Below are 18,088 nucleotides of genomic sequence, written 5' to 3'. Positions count from 1 at the left end.
TGTATATTTTCTATGGTATACAAAGTGTGCTACCTTTCTGTACTATATAGGTGGAGGGTGTTGAGTTCCAGTGAGAAATTTTATTAACATTTAGAATTTTTCTTAATCTGAATGGGATGAAGTCCTGGTAATTCGGGGTATATTCACTTCAGCTTGCTTATTCAACATCCCATATTCATGGTTAAACATTACAAAGAGTATTAAAGAAATGTATGATGCGATGCTTATACACTTCATTTTTTTAACTGCACATTGTCATTATTCCAAAAGTCCCTACATTTTTTAGCAGCTGTCTTTTTCCTTTTACTACTGGCAGTGCCCAAATTTGCATTCTGTTAGAAGGGGTGCCTGATTAATAGCAAAATAGATGAGGATGTCAATTTCATGGGATATTAGAACAGATAGATATCAACAGATATATATCATCTAATCCAAACTTGCCCCACCTTAACCCATTCTCCAGGTAAAGAAACTGAGGCTTGGGGAGGTTTGATGATTTGTTCATGTCGCACAGCTAGTTTACAGCAGAGACAGAACTGAAAACCCTCCTGACTCTTTCCATGCTTATTTCACTCCAGTCACTGTTTCTAGCCAGATAGTTGGTGAATGGTAGCAGTTCCATTGACTAGTTCCTTTCTTTCTATTCCAGTTCTTGCTGTCAAGGGAAACTAGCTAATTAACAATCATTTATTATCCGCTATTTTAGAGCATAGTTCTGTTAAACTGTCTCTCTGCTTCCACGTGGCCGTGTGCCATAGATAGAGCCTTGGAGTAGGATCTGTCCCTGGCACACAAACAAAACAAGTCTAGAATTCCAGATCAGTGTTCTCTGAACAAGTGGCATCTGCCTTCTGGTCCCTGGGTGCCATAAAAAACAGGCTCAGATACTGACCTTGCCTGGTAAGGTCATGGTTTAAATTAAACAGCTAAGATATAGAAGGATGTGAGAAAATGATGGGAATTAACAATAATGAGCTTTATGTTCTATTTATCATTGTATGATGCAAGAAATTTTTGAGAGAAACATTCATACAAGAATTTGGTCGAAACAGTCAGTACATCAGAAGGAATAGATTAAGTGTGTGATTACAAAGGTAATTTTATATGTTCTTCTCTCTTCCCCAGTCAAATTATTTGGTGATGTGGATTTTTACCTGATTGAGGGAGGAGGGAGTTAGGGGAGTAGACAAGATTAAGGTGTTGAAAGATTGGCTCAATTTATTTAATCCCTAGAAAATCATAAAGCATCAATTGAATTGTTTCAAGTTGTTTTTTAGTTAAGAATGGAATAAACATTGTGATGTAAAGTTTACTTGATTATTTTTAGAGAATATGCATTCACCATGTTTTCTTCTGAAATGCAGCCAAGATAAAGAGGTGATTCCTAGTTCTGTAATCTGTTGGGTTGCTATAAAAATTAAATGTCTTTGTTTCTACATTCTAAACAACGTAATTGGAGAAGTGTGGAGACATTGAGAAAACATGCTTAAATCCTGAACTTAAGGAAAAGCAACAGTGCAATATAGATGTAAATATGATTTCAGGGACAATTTAGAAAATACAGTTATAAAGTAAACAGCCTCAGAGAAGTAGAGTTTAGATTTGGAGCTGCCTATAATGAATACCTTATTATGTATTCTGTAAGTGGCACAATTGAACCATAAAATGGTCTGGAAAGTTTTGATAAATGACCAAAATTGATCAAAATGTTCCTTACTCTATTCATTAATTCCTAATACCTAACACTCTCCCCACCTCAACCTGTCATACTGTTCTCTCTGGGCATTCTGATGTCTGAAAAGCAATCTATTTGTATAAACCTTCTTACTGTCTTCTATTTGTTTATATTTAATGTGTGAGTCTGATTTTAGGAGGAGAGGTGGAGAGCATGGTAAAGGGCAAGCTGGATAGGTGTATATTTGTGTCCTGGACTACTTTATCTCTTCAGTCTCAAGAAGTCATTTCTAAAGCCTATTCAGATTGCCCGATCTGACTGTAGGCTTTTGTCAAAGATAATGAGATACTTTATTGGTGCTTTAGCAATTCTGCAGAAATTATTGGAAGTTACCTAGCTGCTTACAGTTCTGATGCCTGTACAGGAAGTTTAGTGCAGAGTTAAGATGGAATAAATGATGAGATAAAGGCTGGGTTAGAAAAGTGATTACAACTGGGAACTTGCTAATCACTGACCTCTATAGTGATCCTCTGGTTTATTACTAATCTCACTCACACTTGGCATTTTCCTATGCTTCAGGCTCATCTTTCATGGCTGTGTGAGTAATTTGGCATGGAGTGAACAAGAGAAGGGCATAGAGAGTCCAGCAGCTGTGCTTGTTGGCACTAGATATTTAAATATCTTCAGTGTAGCCAGCAGTGTGCTTGGCACAAATGTTAGCCAATAATACTTAAACAAATTGTTGCAAAGAAGATAGGCAGGCATTTATGTTAAAAATCCTCTCTCTTTTCTGTCCTTTAAAAAAAAACCTGTTAGTTTGAGATCCTTTTTAGATTTTTTTTCTGTCAATTTGAGCAGGTTGGTACCAAAATGAAGTTTATAATTCTCATAGTTGGCATTGGCCTAGGTTCTTTGGGACAAGAATTTCCAAGTATTTTATAGGCATTAATTAAACTGTGCAAGCCTGTGTGAGGTGCATGTTACTGAGTTAATTTTTCTAAGAGTGAGTGGGTCCATTGATGTTAAGTGACTTGTAACTTGCCCAGTTCACTCAGTGAGAGAGTGTCAAGAGCCAAGAGATGAATCCAGTAATCAGAATTTCTAGCTCTGCTCTGATATACCCAACGGCGTTACAGGTTTACCCACTTTATAGAATAGTATTTTATGTTTCTCTAAGTGGTTAATGTGGTTCAAATTGTAGGAAACCTTTAATACTATTCACCCACCATAAAAGAGGATAAGCTTCTCTATGAGCAAAGAGCCTAAGTAAATAATGAGTTTTTAAAGATACCCAAAGGGAAAGAGGATAGTCTGCTCATAAAACTGTGATCAAATTTAGATTTGTGCCCAAATATTTAGGTTTGCCTATGTAAGGATTTCATATTGATTCTCTGAAAACTAAATATGGAAAAGCTCTCATGATTTATATATTGAAATATTTCGTTTTGGAATACAGTAATGTTGACCTAGGTAACTTTTTTGAAACATCCAGGAATTCTTTTTCTAGGTTAAGCCTTTATCTTATTAAAAACAAAACAAAAACAAAAAACCCGGTACAATGCTACCCATTTAAAATGTAGCACATGGAGTTTTTTAATAGATTATGAATTTGAATTAATGGATGCAAGTCAGTATGCCTTACAGAAATGAACATTGAAGTAATATTAGCTTTCAGACAAATAGGGAAACTTCTGATTTGTACTGTTACTCATGACGTCAACAATTCTGTCTTTTTTTTTTTTTCAGAGAGAGGAAGGGAGAGAGAGAGAGATAGAAACATCAATGATGAGAGTCATTGATCGGCTGCCTCCTGCACGCCCCCCACTGGGGATGGAGCCTGCAACCCGGGCATATGCCCTGACCAGGAATCAAATTGCTATCTTCTGGATCATAGGTCAATACTGAACTGCTGAGCCATACTGGCCGGGTAACAATTATTTCATAAGTAGTATATTATTCATTGAAAGTAATACATTTTAGTTTACTAAAATTTAGGAAATTTTCAGGTATTCACTATACTGCTGCAGAAATAAATGCTGCGCCAGCTGTGTCTTTCATAATATCTTTGTGTTTCCTCATAAAAACATTATTTTGAATTGGTAGCAAAAGAGAACATTACTGCCCAGAGAGTATTATAGGAAAGGTTTCTCCAGCCAATAGATTGAGATCCATAGGAAATCTTGAAAATTTACTATCAGATCTCACAGTTATCATCAGTTTCCTTCAATTACTCCTTGGTATTAACAAGATTTCTAGTAGGAAGAAAAATACTACTAGCAATGGTACCAGCCTTGTAAGTAAAGCACCTTCACAGTGCCTTGCACATAACATCTAGTCAACAAATGCTAGTTCCTGTCATGATGCCCACAGTAATCTCAAGACTTTGAGAGTAAGGAGAGGAAGTCGAAGAGTTCAAGACTGCTGTGCACTTCTAAGGAAGGTTCAGCAAAGTCTAGGAGTTCTTTAGCCAAAGTTGATCAACAAAGGAATGCCATGTCTCTCAGGAAGGCTTTAGTTTCCTTACCATACTTTGTTGAAGCATGCTGGAAGGAAAGGATTCTCAATGCAAAAGTAGTCATGGATTTCAGAGTAGAGCAGCTGGAGCCCTCAGGTCAGTTGCATTCCCTGAAGTAGAAGTTCTGCAAAGTATGATAAAAGCTGAACATCTGTATCTTCCATAATATCATGGCTGCCACAGCAATTACTTTTTTACAAAAATTGTTTTAAACATAGACACACAAATTCCTGCAATTGGCCACACAAAACAACCTCTAGGATGCCATTATGCAACCTCTGATCTTGTTCAGTTCATTTTTACAGGTTAGGCAACAGGCCCAGAAAAACAAGATCAGAATAAATATTTTTCTAACAGGCACTTGAAGCAAGAGTAAGATTATGATGTGCCCTTTGTGAGAACTGAAAACTAGGAGTTACTTGTGAGTGTAACTAGCCTAAGTGACCATGTTCTAGTAATAATCTTCAGAACCAGCCTTTGGAGCAGTTGGGTTTTGCTGACAGTCATTTTGGGGATGATTTGTCATCAGTCCCTCTTTTCAGCAGGAATAGGTATTTCGTCCAGTGCCAAAGCAGTTGATTGGTAGAGGCTACTTAGAGGTCTTAACAGAAAAATTCTTATGCTGTGTTTGGGCTCTACCAAATATCTACATATATTATCAGAATATGGGAATTGTGTCCTAAACCTTCACTGGAAAACAGTTCAGTATAGTATGCTGTTAAGAATTTGGTGTCAGATAGCCCTGTATTCTAGTTCTTTGGGCTACTTATTAATTCTGTGGCCTTGGGCAAATCATTTCTCCTAATTAGTAAAATGGGGATTTAGTAGTACCTACCTCAGTGGCTTGGAAGAATTAAAGCCACCATTAGTTTTCATCTCATTATTCTAATAGTCTTCTAATTGGCCTACCTGCTTCCACACTTGTTTCCTTATAGTTTATTCTCCACACAGCAGCCATGATGATACTTTCAACACATAGACCATCTTTTCAATAAACAGTTCTGATGAAGTGAGTTGGATTTCCCTATGGAAAAAACCATGTACCTTGACCCCTACCAACATACACAGAAACCAAATTCAGATTCAGAACTAGATTTGTAATCTTGGCATAGGCAGAGATCTCTTAAAGAGTACACACACCAAAAAATGCTAATCATAACAAATTGGCCTGTGTTAAAGTGAAGAATTTCTTTTTGTCAAAAGACACAATTAAGAGAGTGAAAAGGCAACCTAGAAGAAATATTGACATAGATATAATAAAAAGTCTAGTATTAAAAATATGTGAAGAACGTGTCTAAATCAACGACAGGTAATCCAGTAGGAAAAAATGTGGGCAAAAACCTTGAATGGTCATTTCACTATAAAATATCCAAATGTCCCATAAACGTAAACTCATTGTGATTCACAACACAAAAGCTAATTTTTCCACAGATCTCTTTACTAAGAACCGCTGGAATATTATATAATTTTTTGCGGTTTTTATTTTACTGTTGGATATTCTGTTTTCTGAGAGTTCTTCCCTATAACAAGCTAAAATAATGCATCTCTGTATTTTTATCCTTTGTTCCTCGGTCTCTTCACTGAGACCAAACAGTGTAGTCCCTGATTACATTGGCATGATAGCCTCGCGAGTACTAAAAAGTACGGAGAGCACACTTTGCCCAGATCTTCTCTTCTCTAAAATAACATCCCAGTTCTTTTAACTATTGTGATTTCCAGATCCCTCACCAGTCTGGCCCTTTAGTTTTTTTTGGTTTTTTAAGCATTATGCTTAAAATGTTGGTGATACAAAGTAGAAAGCAGTCATCAGTGGACATTTTTGGGTGCTGCTTTGGGTGGGAATTGGACTAGGTAGCCTCTGAAGTCACATTGAAAACTGAGTCTTTGATCCTGGGAAAGATCATTTGGTTTCATTTGGCAATTCTGATTACTCAGAAATGCTGTGGGGGTCCTGTAATTCACCAGTCCTTCAAGAAGTTACTACAATTGGACTTAAAATCTAAATACTTACAGTCAGGGTTCCCAAAATTAGGTGTGGCACATTTCACCCAATTAAATGACCCTCCAAGAGGTTCTCATCATTTCAGCTATTTCTTCCACTTCCCTGTGGGTGTGTATGTTCTCAACTCTTAAGGTGGAATAAGTATTAGCAATTTCTAACGATGTTCTTCCTCTTTTCTGGAGTTTCCAAGTACATAAACTCAGGGTAATGTAATGAATCAAGGATGAAATTTAAGATAATTTTTAAAAAATATTCATGGGGATGTAAAGTACAGCATAGGGAATATAGTCAATAATATTGTAATAACTATGTATGGTGTCAGATGAGTACCAGAATTATTGGGGTGATCACTTTGTAAGTTATATAAATGTCTAATCACCATATTGTATAGCTGAAACTAATATAGTATTGTTTGTCAAATATAATTGAAAATTTTTTAAATTTAAAAAATTAAAAATTAACAAAATAAGTTTTTTAGGAAATGAAACTTTACATTTACATTTAGAAAAATTACTTGTGTAAGTAAGTACAGGATATGGTAACTTGGTTTAACAGTGGTTCAAGGTGGTTGTTTTTAAGGCCTAATTTGTGCCCACAAGGTAGTATGACTTAAAAAAACCAATGCATTCTTTTTGTTTTAATATTTATTGTTGAGCATATTACAGATGCCCCCCCATTTTCCCCCCATTGCCCCTCTCCCAATGTATTCTTTTTCTTAAAATATTTTTATTGATTTTTAGAGAGAGAGGAAGGGAGAGAGAAAAACATTGATGTGAGAGTGAAACATTGATTGGCTGACTCCTGCATGCCCCCCTACCAAGGAAGGAGCCCCATTCCATGCACAGGACAACGCCCAACCCCAATATAATTACCATGAATAGTGTAGAAGTTGAATTCTGTCAACAAATGAGGGTTTTTATATAAAGTCATTTTCTTTGTTTTACAGGAAAAACATCAGAGAGAGGTTCATTTTCCCTGTACAGCAGAGACACTGGATTACCAGGCTGTCAAGTAAGTTTAAGAGTTACAAAAGCTGTGAGATAATTTTTTAATATATAAAAGGCTCTAATGGAGGAGGTAGAAATTTATTTAATTTATTTCACCTTTAATTTGTGACTGTTTGGTTTTTAGCAATTAAACATATTTTCTTGTGCTCCTTCTGCTTAAAATGGTTTCCCTTCCCCAGTTCACCAGACAGTCTTTCTCGCATTATAGATTTAAATTCTATTTTTTAATTCTCACTCAAGGATCTTTTTCCCATTGCTTTTTAGAGAGAGTGGGAGAGGGAGGAGAGAGAGAGAGAGAGACATTGATGTGAGGGAGAGACACATCGAGTAGTTGCCTCCCACACACGCCCTGACCGGGGCCGGGGATTGAGCCTGCAACTGTGGTACGTGCCCCTGGCCGTACTTGAACCCAGGACCCTTCTGTCTGTTGGCCACTGCTCTAACCACTGAGCAAGACTGGCCAGAGCTAGCATCACAGATTTTAAAAACTATCATGTGTTTTAAATGGGAGTAGCAGTTGTCTTCTTACCTCTTTCCAAAATTCTTACCATTTCTGAAAATGATTTTTGCATATTTCCTTATAAAAAGAACAAAGCTGCTAATGCATTACATGAAGAGCATATAGTTGCTGTGTGTAGCTTGAATACTCTGTAATGTCAAACTTATTAAAGTTGGAAATATTTTAATTTCTGTCCTATATCTAATCAAACTTTTAGGCTTTCTATAGCCTCTTTACTTGGAAACTTTGTTTCAATTCTTCCATAATCCCTAGCGTGTTGCATATCTGATATTGGTCATCTTCTCTGCCTTTACCCCCATTTCTTTAGACAGAGAATCCTGAACTAAGTTTACTGCAGATTCCCATCAGAATCAAGACAAAAAGATTACAAAGGAAAGGCAGGATATATTAAATTTTTTCTCTGCTATCTGCATGCAAACACATGGGCATGTGAGCCAGTTTTAAGTCATACTAATAGTACTACTATATTTAATACATATCCCATAATGGTACCATTCAGAGTCAGAAGACCTAGGTTCATATCCCATCTCTGCATTGATTTCCTCATTTTAAAACGAAAATTAGCATTTTTGCTTCCATGTACATTTTACAAAATAAATGAATATTGTTCAGAGTTTTCAGTTCATATAACCCGCAAAACAAAAGCTATTTGAGCCCTTAATATTATTTTTAATAGACCAAAAAGTTTGAGCGCCACTTGTATAATGTTCACACTACCACTAAACTTGACAGAAAAGCTATTGTAAGCTCTTTAAAATTACAACTGCATCTAATTAATCATAGTTAATGCCTATATTAACAAGTTTTGAATACTGTCTTGGCAAAGGTATTGTTACTTACTTAAAATCAGTGGTAAGCTCTATTTATATAATTCACCAATTTTACAAAGATGAATATTAACAGTTTTTGCCAAGGATTAATGTATGTTTAAACCATATTTAATTCTCATAACAAAAAACATTTATTTTAGCCTTGGCCAGGTGGCTCAGTTGGTTGGAGTGTCAGCCTGTACACCAAAAGGTTGCGTATTTGATTTCTAGTCGGGGTATATACCGGAGGCAACCATTCAGTGTTTCTTTCTCACACTGATGTTTCTCTCTCCACCTCCTTTCTCTCTCTAAACATATCCTTAGGTGAGGATTAAAAAAACACACATTTATTTTAAATATACATGCACAGCACTGTAATAATAATTGCTACCATTTATTACTGAGCAGTAAGCCCATAACATGAACACATTTAATCCTTTTAATAACCATTTTTCAGATAAGTAAATGGGTGTTCTCCAGAGGTAATAAGTAATTTGCTCAAGGCCATACATCTAGCAAGTGGTAAACCCTCTAAACTCATGCTTGATGGCTTTTAACTATGATACAACTATACTTCATCGTAAGAACCCCTCAGATTCCTAGTCTGTCCCCATACCATCCTTCCATTTTAACTTGTTTTGTCAAGGAGGGGCCTGGGAATTTATATTTTTAACAAGTACCCCAGGTGATCTAACTCATATGGGCTGAGGATTATGCTTTGAGGAATCTGTATGCACTAAATATAAGCATATATGGAATACCAAAAAAAAGCAACTGTAAGATTGCTGTTTAACAATGTTTATAACATGTTGGAGAGATCAGGTAGGCCTATGGAAAAGAAACTATAGGTTACTAGAATGTATGAAATATAAAATTTTATATATATATATATATACACACACACACACACATATACACAAGAAGATTTAAAAGTATTCAAGTGAGGAAAAGATTTGTTTATGAAGAATTCACAGAAGCAATGCATGAGCCCTAAAGAGGAAGCCCAAAATTCCGCACAGAGGAAAGAAGATTAAACTGCAGCAAGGACAAATACCCTCATTGAAGACAAGAGTACTCTTAAAACAAGTAAAGGGGCTCCTCACTGTGAAAGGAACAGTGGCTTTGCTATTTATTATTGTCACCTAGCTCTGACTATACTTCAGTTTATAGGAGAAATTATCATGGATAGCACCAGCTGATTTGAGGCCTATGTAGTAATCTCAGGAAATTCAAGAGTTAAAAGAGGTATATCATACCCATTCAAATAAATACTTGTATTCCAAGCAGTATTTATTATAATGGGCCAGAGAAGAAGAAAACACTGCTAATTGGTTGCCATTGTGTCTTACGTATTCACAAGTGACATAAAAATTTTAACCACACAATGATGATACAAGGAAATATAAATAATGATTAAAAAATTATATCCAAACACCACTTTGAAACCATTTTTCTTCAACAAAATCCCCCCAAGGAACATTAAGTGTGCTATTAATGTACATAAAATGCTGCTGACATACTGCAAAATTCAGGCTAATTTTAATAATGCCTGATAGGCCTTACTTCAGGTTAAGATGATGTAATAATATGTTGCTAAATGAGTTTCCTCATATTACCTTCATGGCAATCATATAACTGATGAACCATTAAAAGGAAACTGGTGTAGCAGTATTACTGGAAACACTGATATATCATTCTGCAATTGAATTTTTTTAATTGATTCAACACAGAACATAGATGCCAACATCTTTATTAACAATAGGTACAATACTTTAAAAACTGCCAATCCTTTTATCATTACAACAGTTTCTCATTGAGACCTCTTAAGTATTTAAGTAGTTTGTGTATGTTTTTCTAAAAGTATTCAAACCTAGAGGAAGGTCTTGTTTTCCCCCCAAAGAGATTTAAGTTTCATCAGAGTTCAGATAGTATACCCTTGAGAAAAATGACGGTTAACTTTAAAAACTCAGTTAACAGTTATTTGGAAAATTACCCACACATTCACTTCTTTCCCATCCTCTTTTTCTGCATATGCCAGTGTCATATGCAGATATTTGATAATGATAATAAAATGATGAGTCAGTACATCAGGAAGATAGAACATAAATGTGTGTATACCTAGTAACCGAGCCTCAAAATAAATGAAGCAAAAATTGATAGAATTAAGGAGAAATAGATTCACAATTATAGTTAAAGATTTTAATAACTCTGTACAATTGACAGAATAACTAGACAAAAACTTAGTAAAGACACAGAACTAAATGAACTGTCAACTACCTTGACCTAATTGATGTTTATCGAACTCTATTCCCAACAACTAAAGAATATAAATTCTTCTCAAGGGCACATGTTACATTTAACAGGATTGAACCAAATACTGGTTTATAAAACTAGTGTCATTATATTGAAAAGTTTTGAAATCACAAAAGAATTAAATGAGAAGTCAGTAAGATACCTAGAATAACACCAAAAGTTTGGAAATTTAAAAACCCATGTCCGAATAACCCATGGTTTTAAAAAGAAATCACAAGAGAATTTAGAAGATAATTTTAACTGAATTATAATAAAATGTTATATAACAAAATTTGTTGGTACATCTAAGGCAGTGCCCTGAAGAAAAGGTATAGCTTTAAATGCTTGTATTTGAAAAGAAGTTCTACAGTGCATGACCTGAGGTTCTACCCTAAGGAGATAGAAAACAGAAACACAAAATAAGTAGAAGGGTGGAAATAATACTAATAAAAGAGAAACCAGTGTAATATTATACAAATAATAGGGAAAACTAACAAAGCCAAAATTTGATTGTTTGAGATGATCCGTAAAATTAATAGCTTCTAGCTAGACTGATTAAGACAAAAGGGGGGTGGGGGGGAGAACACAAATTATCACTACTGGAATGGAAGAGAGGTTTATCACTGTATATTGTGTATGCATTAAAAAGGTAATAAGGAAATACTGTGAATAACTTAATTCAGTAAATTTGACAATTTAGGTGAAATAAATTTATTGAAAAATGCTTACTAATGGAACAAGATGAAACAGCCTTGAGTAGCCCTATATCTATTAATGAAAGGAAATTTATCTCAAAAACTTTTCCACAAAGAAGTTTAGGGTCATGTGGTATCATATGCTTAAGGGGGAAAATACTAATCTTATAAAAACTATTTTCAAAAACAGAGGATAAAGGAACACTTTGTAGCTCATTCTGTGAGGTGAGCAACACCCTAATCCTCAAACTGCACATCTGGTTTGTGCCAGAAAATGAAAGTTTGGCTTAACATTTGAAAATCAATCAGTTCAGTTTACCATATTAACAGAATTAAGGAGAAAAACAACATGATTTTTTCCATAGATGTAGAAAAGATGTTTGACAAGTTCAAAAACTCATAATTAAACCTCTCAACAAATAAAACATAGAAAAAAGCTTTCTTAGTTTGATAAAAGACATTCATGAAAGATCTATAGCTAAGAGTTTACTTAACAGTGAAAGACTAATAGTTTCCCCCCTAATTTAAGAACAGGGTAAGAATTTCCGTTCTCATCACTTGAGTTTTATGTCCTGGCCAGTGTAATAAGGCAAGAAAAAAAAGGCATAAAAATTGCAAAGGAATAAATTAAGCTGAATTTGCATATGACATGTTTGTGTACATGGGAAAGCCTAAGGAATCAGCAAAGATACTTCTGGAACTAATAAATACTTCTAGTTATGTCACAGGTTACAAAATCAATCTAAAAACTCCATTTGTATTTCTATACACTAGTAGTGAACGATTATAAAATGAAATTAACAAAATTGTACCATTTATAGTCATATCAAAAAACATAAAATAGTGATAAATTTAATTTAAAAAATTGTAAGACTTCAAAAAGCAAAACTCTGAGATATAATTGTCTATATTTTGTCCAGTATATCTATGCTGTATATTTTACCCACCCATAACTTACTTTGTAGCCCTCTTGGTTATCAGATTGTGTTCAAATAATCCTTATTTTACTTAATAATGGCCCCAAAGCACAAGAGTAGTGATACTAACAATGCAGATATGCCAACGAGAAGCCATTAAAATGCTTTGCTTTTTTCAAGTGAAAAGATATGTATGTATAGGAAAATATATGTATAATGGGTTTGGTATTATCCGCTGTTTCAGGTACTCATTGGGGCTCTTGGAACGTATTTCCTGCAGATAAAGGGGAACTACTGTATCGTACTTACTTCTCGTGATGATAAAATGCCTATGTGACACCTATGTGATGAGATGATTGACAGTAGGCATTGTGGCATAACATTAGCCTGCTATTGATCTGACGATACCTACATTACAAGCAACTTTATGGTTACTTTATGGTCAGTGTGAGATTTCATCATGCTACTTAGAACAGCACACAATCCATAATTTATGAATTGTTTATTTCTGGAATTTTCCATTTAATATTTTTCCGACTTTGGTTGAGCAGGATAACTGAAACCTCAAAGTGAAACCACAGGTTAGGGAGGACTACTGTAGTGCTGAGAGAAATTAAAGATCTAAATTAATAGAGATGCCATGTTCATTAGTTGGAACACTTAATATCATTTAGATCTTCGTTCCATTGGGCTATAGATTTAATACAGCCCTAATCAGAATTTCAACAGGTTCTTCTAGACATTGATAACTTTAAAGTTCATTTGAAAAGGCACAGGATTAAGAACCAAAATAATTTTGAAAAGAAGGAGAAAGGACTTATTTTAGCTGACTTCAAGATTTACTACAAAGCAGTACTAATCAAGACAGTGTGGTAGTCCTATAAAGATGGACAAATAGATAATGGAAGAGAATAGAGTCCAGAAAGAGACCCACACCTATATGGTAAATGATGTTTGGTAAGAGCAACCCCACAACTGAGTGAGAAAAGAAACACCTCTTTAACCTGTGGTGCTGAAATAACTATCTCGATATTTTAAAAACCCAATCCAACCTTACGCCATACACAAACATAAATTTGAGATCGGTCATGGACTTAAAAATGGAAACTAAAATGCTAAAATTGCTAGGGAAAAATATAGATGAATGTCTTCGCCACTTCGGAGTAAATAAAAATTTCCTAGGGAAGACATTGAAAGCATAAAACATGAAAAAAAACTTGATAAATTGAATTTAAATGAAAATTTAAAACTTGTGTTTATCAAAAAAGACCGTCAAGGAAATGAAAAAGCCACAGAGCAGGAGAAGGTATTTGCAACGTAAAGGACTGACAGAGGACCTATATATACAATGATCCCTGATGACTAAATAATACCCAATTTTTTAATTGCACAGAACACTTGAAGAGCACACACTTCACAAAAGAAGGTGCACAAATGGGCAATCCTCACATAAAGGAAAGCTCCACGTTATTAACTGTCGGGTACATGAAAATTAAAACCATAGTGACATACTAATACACACAGAATAGCTAAAATAAAAAGATGATGCATTGCTAGTGGGACTGTGAGATGGTACGTTGACTTTAGAAAAAACTGGCGGTTTCTTACAAAGTTAGATATGCATGCACCCACGACTCAGCAATTTTACTCCCCAGTGCTTATCCAAGAGAAGTGAAAACATTGTTCACAGAAGTTCTCATCAAAAACGTTTGTAGCAGTTGTATTCATTATAGCCTAAAACTGAAAACAACCAAGATGTTAATCAACAGGAGAGTGGATAAATGACCTGTTATGTTCACACATTGAATGTATTCAGTAATAAAATGGAATGATCTAATTCTCAATAACATTATGCTGAGGGAAAGAGGCCCAATCTCACTGTGTGGCTCCCTTTATATGAACGTCTATAATAGGGAAGGCTGTCATGTGTTGATAAAATTCAAATCAGTGGTTGCCAATGGGGGGAGGGCTCTTCTATGAAGGGACTCCTATTTCCAAGGTGATGGAAATGTCTTGTGTTTGATGTACACATTGAAGGTGTGGCCTGTTTCCAGGAAGAAGGGCGGGGGTGGGGAGGGGTTTGGAGAGGAATCAGTCAGCTTCCTGCTTCTGGGAGTTTCTCAAACTCCTCAGCTTGAAATAGTCAATAAGCCAAGCCAAGGATGGTGTATCCTGGACCCATCACTGCTTTTACTTTTTAAGTTTTTAAGTTGCTAGGACAATTTTTAATACATTTTAAATTATTTCAGTAACCCTAATTGTTTGATCTCTAGGTATAGTTTGGTTTGAGGTAGTTCTCTTACAGATTTCTGTAAATTTAAAATAAATGTCTAAAGTATTCGAGATGATTTGCTTTATTTCAAAACTACTTTTAATCAAATAATAAGAGATTTTTGCACTGATTTCATAGGAGTAATTATATAAATCTGTATCCCACAACGTAATGTATGCATTGTATTTTAAAATTTATAGGCTGGATTTTTATAATTTTAGTGTTCTTTATTTTATTTCTAATAAAAAGAATCCCTTATTTCCAAAGGACTATTGAGCCCTTAATAACTATGGCATTTCTAATTCACAAAGATACATTGCAACTTTTAAGCAGACCAAATTCACTTACCTTTAAATGTTTCATCTTTTCTTTCATGCTTCTTTCTTACTGGCTGAAAAATGTCCAGGAAACAACTTCACACATTACAGGATTTGCCTAACATACAGAATCAAATCAACAAATATTTGTTTTACCATGTATACAGAACTGGTCCAGGCAATAGAATAAAAGAATTAGTATCAGCCCTCAAGAAGCTTACATTGTAGTTGGGGTAGACCAGATGTGTACACACAGAAAATTAACTAAAATGATATAACAAATCTCAAGTACAGATGTAAGTTAGAAGAGAGAGAAATTAATGTGATTTTTATATAGAGAAGATTTTGCAAAGGAAGTATTGAATTCTAAGATCTTGGAGGAGCTGTAAAATTTGACAAGAGTATAGAGAAGAAGGACATCTTCGGGAGAGATAACTGATGACTAATGAAATAGATACAGAAATATTTAACACATCATGTGGCTGCTTCCTTAATTTTCTCCCACCAAAACTGTAAACTTTGTGAGGGCATGGCCATTGGCTACTTATTTGTTGTATTTCACAACAATCATCTAGCTCTGTGTCTTAGAAGGTATCAAAGAATGCCTTTTAATGTACTTTAAAAGAAGAAATGAATAGTAGCATTTTAAAAGAAAAAAATGTGAATGTACTTTAAAAGAAAAAAATAAGTGAATAAGTAGCATTTTCGTTTGTCTTGAACGGGACTATTAGAGGAACAGTGTGAGATCTTTGAATTTTAAGAACAATGCTTGAATGCCTAACTGAAGAGTTTGTATTTTACCTGTAAGGGTTTGGAATTGGACGTGTGTCATGATGAATAATACAAGTGTTCTTAGAAAGTTGAACTCTGGTTCAGGATATATAAGAAAATTCATAAACTGGAGACAAGGAAACTATTTGAGATGTTATTGGAAGAACAGTAGAGTGGGAGGTAGTTTAGGTATATCTTAGTTATCAGGTTACAACAGCGCATTGCAGGTGTTAAAAGATGATTTTTTAAAAATAGGTAAAATCATAATTCTACAGATATAGAAATGAACATGCGTGTACATTTTGTCTCATCAGTGAAGAAATTTGTAAGTTGTTAGAATCAGTTCAAAGGAGAGTCTAAAAACAGACACATTCATAGATCAAAATTATGGAAATTAATGTTCAAATGGAGGCAAACACTTTTTTTTCCTTCCAGGAGGATGGTAGAGATTTTGAGGTTTGGGGAGGGTTGTTTATTCCCTCAATGGACAGAATTTTTTTGCAGGTCTATTGATAAGAATTATTTTGCATTGCTATCAGTTATCTACAACTTACAGAGTTATAAAATAGCTCCCATAGATTGAGAATCGGGTACCTGGGAAGATGTACTCTAGAACAGGGGTCAGCAAACTGGCTACCAGCCAAATATTCCCGCCCCTTTCCTTTTTTTTTTGTAAATGGGTTTATTACAACATAGCCTTGCTCATTTCTTTATATATTGACTATGGCTCCTTTCTTGCTACACAGATGGAGTTGAGTAGTTACCACAGAGACAGTATTCCCCTGAAGAGCTTGAACGTTTTTGTTTGTTTGTTTGTTTTGAAGATTTTTAGAAAGAGAGGAAGGGAGAGGGAGAGAGAGAAAGAAACATTGAAGTGAGAACAAAACATTGATTGGCTGCCTCCTGCAGGCCCCCTACCTTGAATTAAGCCCGAAATCAGGCATGCGCCCTCATTGGGAATTGAACTGGCAACCTTTCGGTGCATGGGACAATGCCCAACCAGCTTAGCTGCACCGGCCAGGGCAAGCTTGAATGTTGAGGTTTTTTTGTTTTTGTTTATTTCAATTTTAAAAAATATATATATCTTTACTGATTTCAGAGAGAGGAAGGGAGAGAGAGAGAGCAACATCAATGATGAGAGTCATTGATCGGCTGCCTCCTGCACACCCTCAACTGGGGATCGAGCCAGCAACCCAGCCATGTACCTTGACCGGGAATTGAACCTTGGTCTCCTGGATCCTCGGTCGATGCTTAACCACTGAGCGACGCTGGTTGGGCTTGATTGTTTTTTATCTGGCTCTTTATAGAACTGACCATGCTCTAGATAATGCATAATTTTTCATCGAAGCACAGTTTTTTCCTACGCAGATATGTGTTTCTGAGAAGAGAATCAGGCAGAGGTTTTCATATGTAACAGTCATATACTGGCCTGTTGTTTCCCCAAGAGAACTAATTAAACATTTTCAAATTGTTGAAGCATAATTTTTTTCTGTAATTTTTAAGGCTAGAACTTTGGACAGTAGGTAGGAGTTAAGCAATCCTGATTTTAACTTAATCTAAGAATATTCTCATATTACATAGGATAGAACCTTGGTGTAGGTAATGACTTCCCTCTCACTGGATGTGTTCAAGCAGAGGCTAAGCATTCACTTTACTGGGATTTTTATAATAGAAGGATTAGAGCATCTGTTGTTTGAAATAAAAGACTTTAAATGCATGAGCTCTCTAGTGACAAGCACAAGGCTTTCCAAGAGGTGCTCCTGATTCATCTGAGGTTAGAGACCAGAAATTACTTCTGACAATAATCTATGTGGTTTTATTTTATTTATTTGTTTGTTTATTTATTTTAATATATCTTTATTGATTTCAGAGTGAGGAAGGGAGAGGGAGAGAGAGAGAAACATCAGTGATGGGAGAGTCATCATTGATTGGCTGCCTCCTACACACATCCCACTGGGGATCGAGCCTGCAACCTGGGCATATACCCTGACCAGGAATCGAACCATGATCTCCTGGATCCTAGGTCAGTGCTCAACGGCTGAGCCTTGCCCGGCTGGGCCATATGGTTTTATATGTGTTTTAATTTTTATCTTAATAGTGCTCAGCAGGCTAAATGTAGAAGCACAGTTAGCAAATATTTGAATTGATATAATGATCAGGTTTGCAGGTCAGATAGGCTAATGATAATACACAGTGGTAGCATACATCAGACACTAGTGCCAGGCATTGTGCTAAGCACCTTACAAACATTTCATTTTGCCCTTGGAATACTCTCTGAAAAAAAGCACTGCTGCTG

General features: G+C 35.3%; 1 protein-coding gene across 5 annotated transcripts in view; it reads left to right on the top strand.

Moving 5' to 3' along the window:
• The window catches only part of TCF12 (transcription factor 12), a 300,859-nt gene that overhangs the window by 190,568 nt on the left and 92,203 nt on the right, over positions 1-18,088 (top strand). For all 5 annotated transcript variants that reach the window (XM_087821290.1, XM_087821302.1, XM_087821284.1 and 2 more), the window contains one exon: positions 7,139-7,203. In XM_087821290.1, coding sequence (XP_087677416.1) covers positions 7,139-7,203 — 65 coding nt within the window. The remainder of the gene's footprint in view (positions 1-7,138; positions 7,204-18,088) is intronic.

The sequence above is a fragment of the Miniopterus natalensis genome, chromosome 1, assembly GCF_054644295.1.
Source record: "Miniopterus natalensis isolate mMinNat1 chromosome 1, mMinNat1.hap1, whole genome shotgun sequence".
Classification (NCBI taxonomy): Eukaryota; Metazoa; Chordata; class Mammalia; order Chiroptera; family Miniopteridae; genus Miniopterus; species Miniopterus natalensis.
The sequence above is the reverse complement of the archived record's forward strand: the minus strand, read 5'-3'. Positions and strand labels throughout refer to the sequence as shown.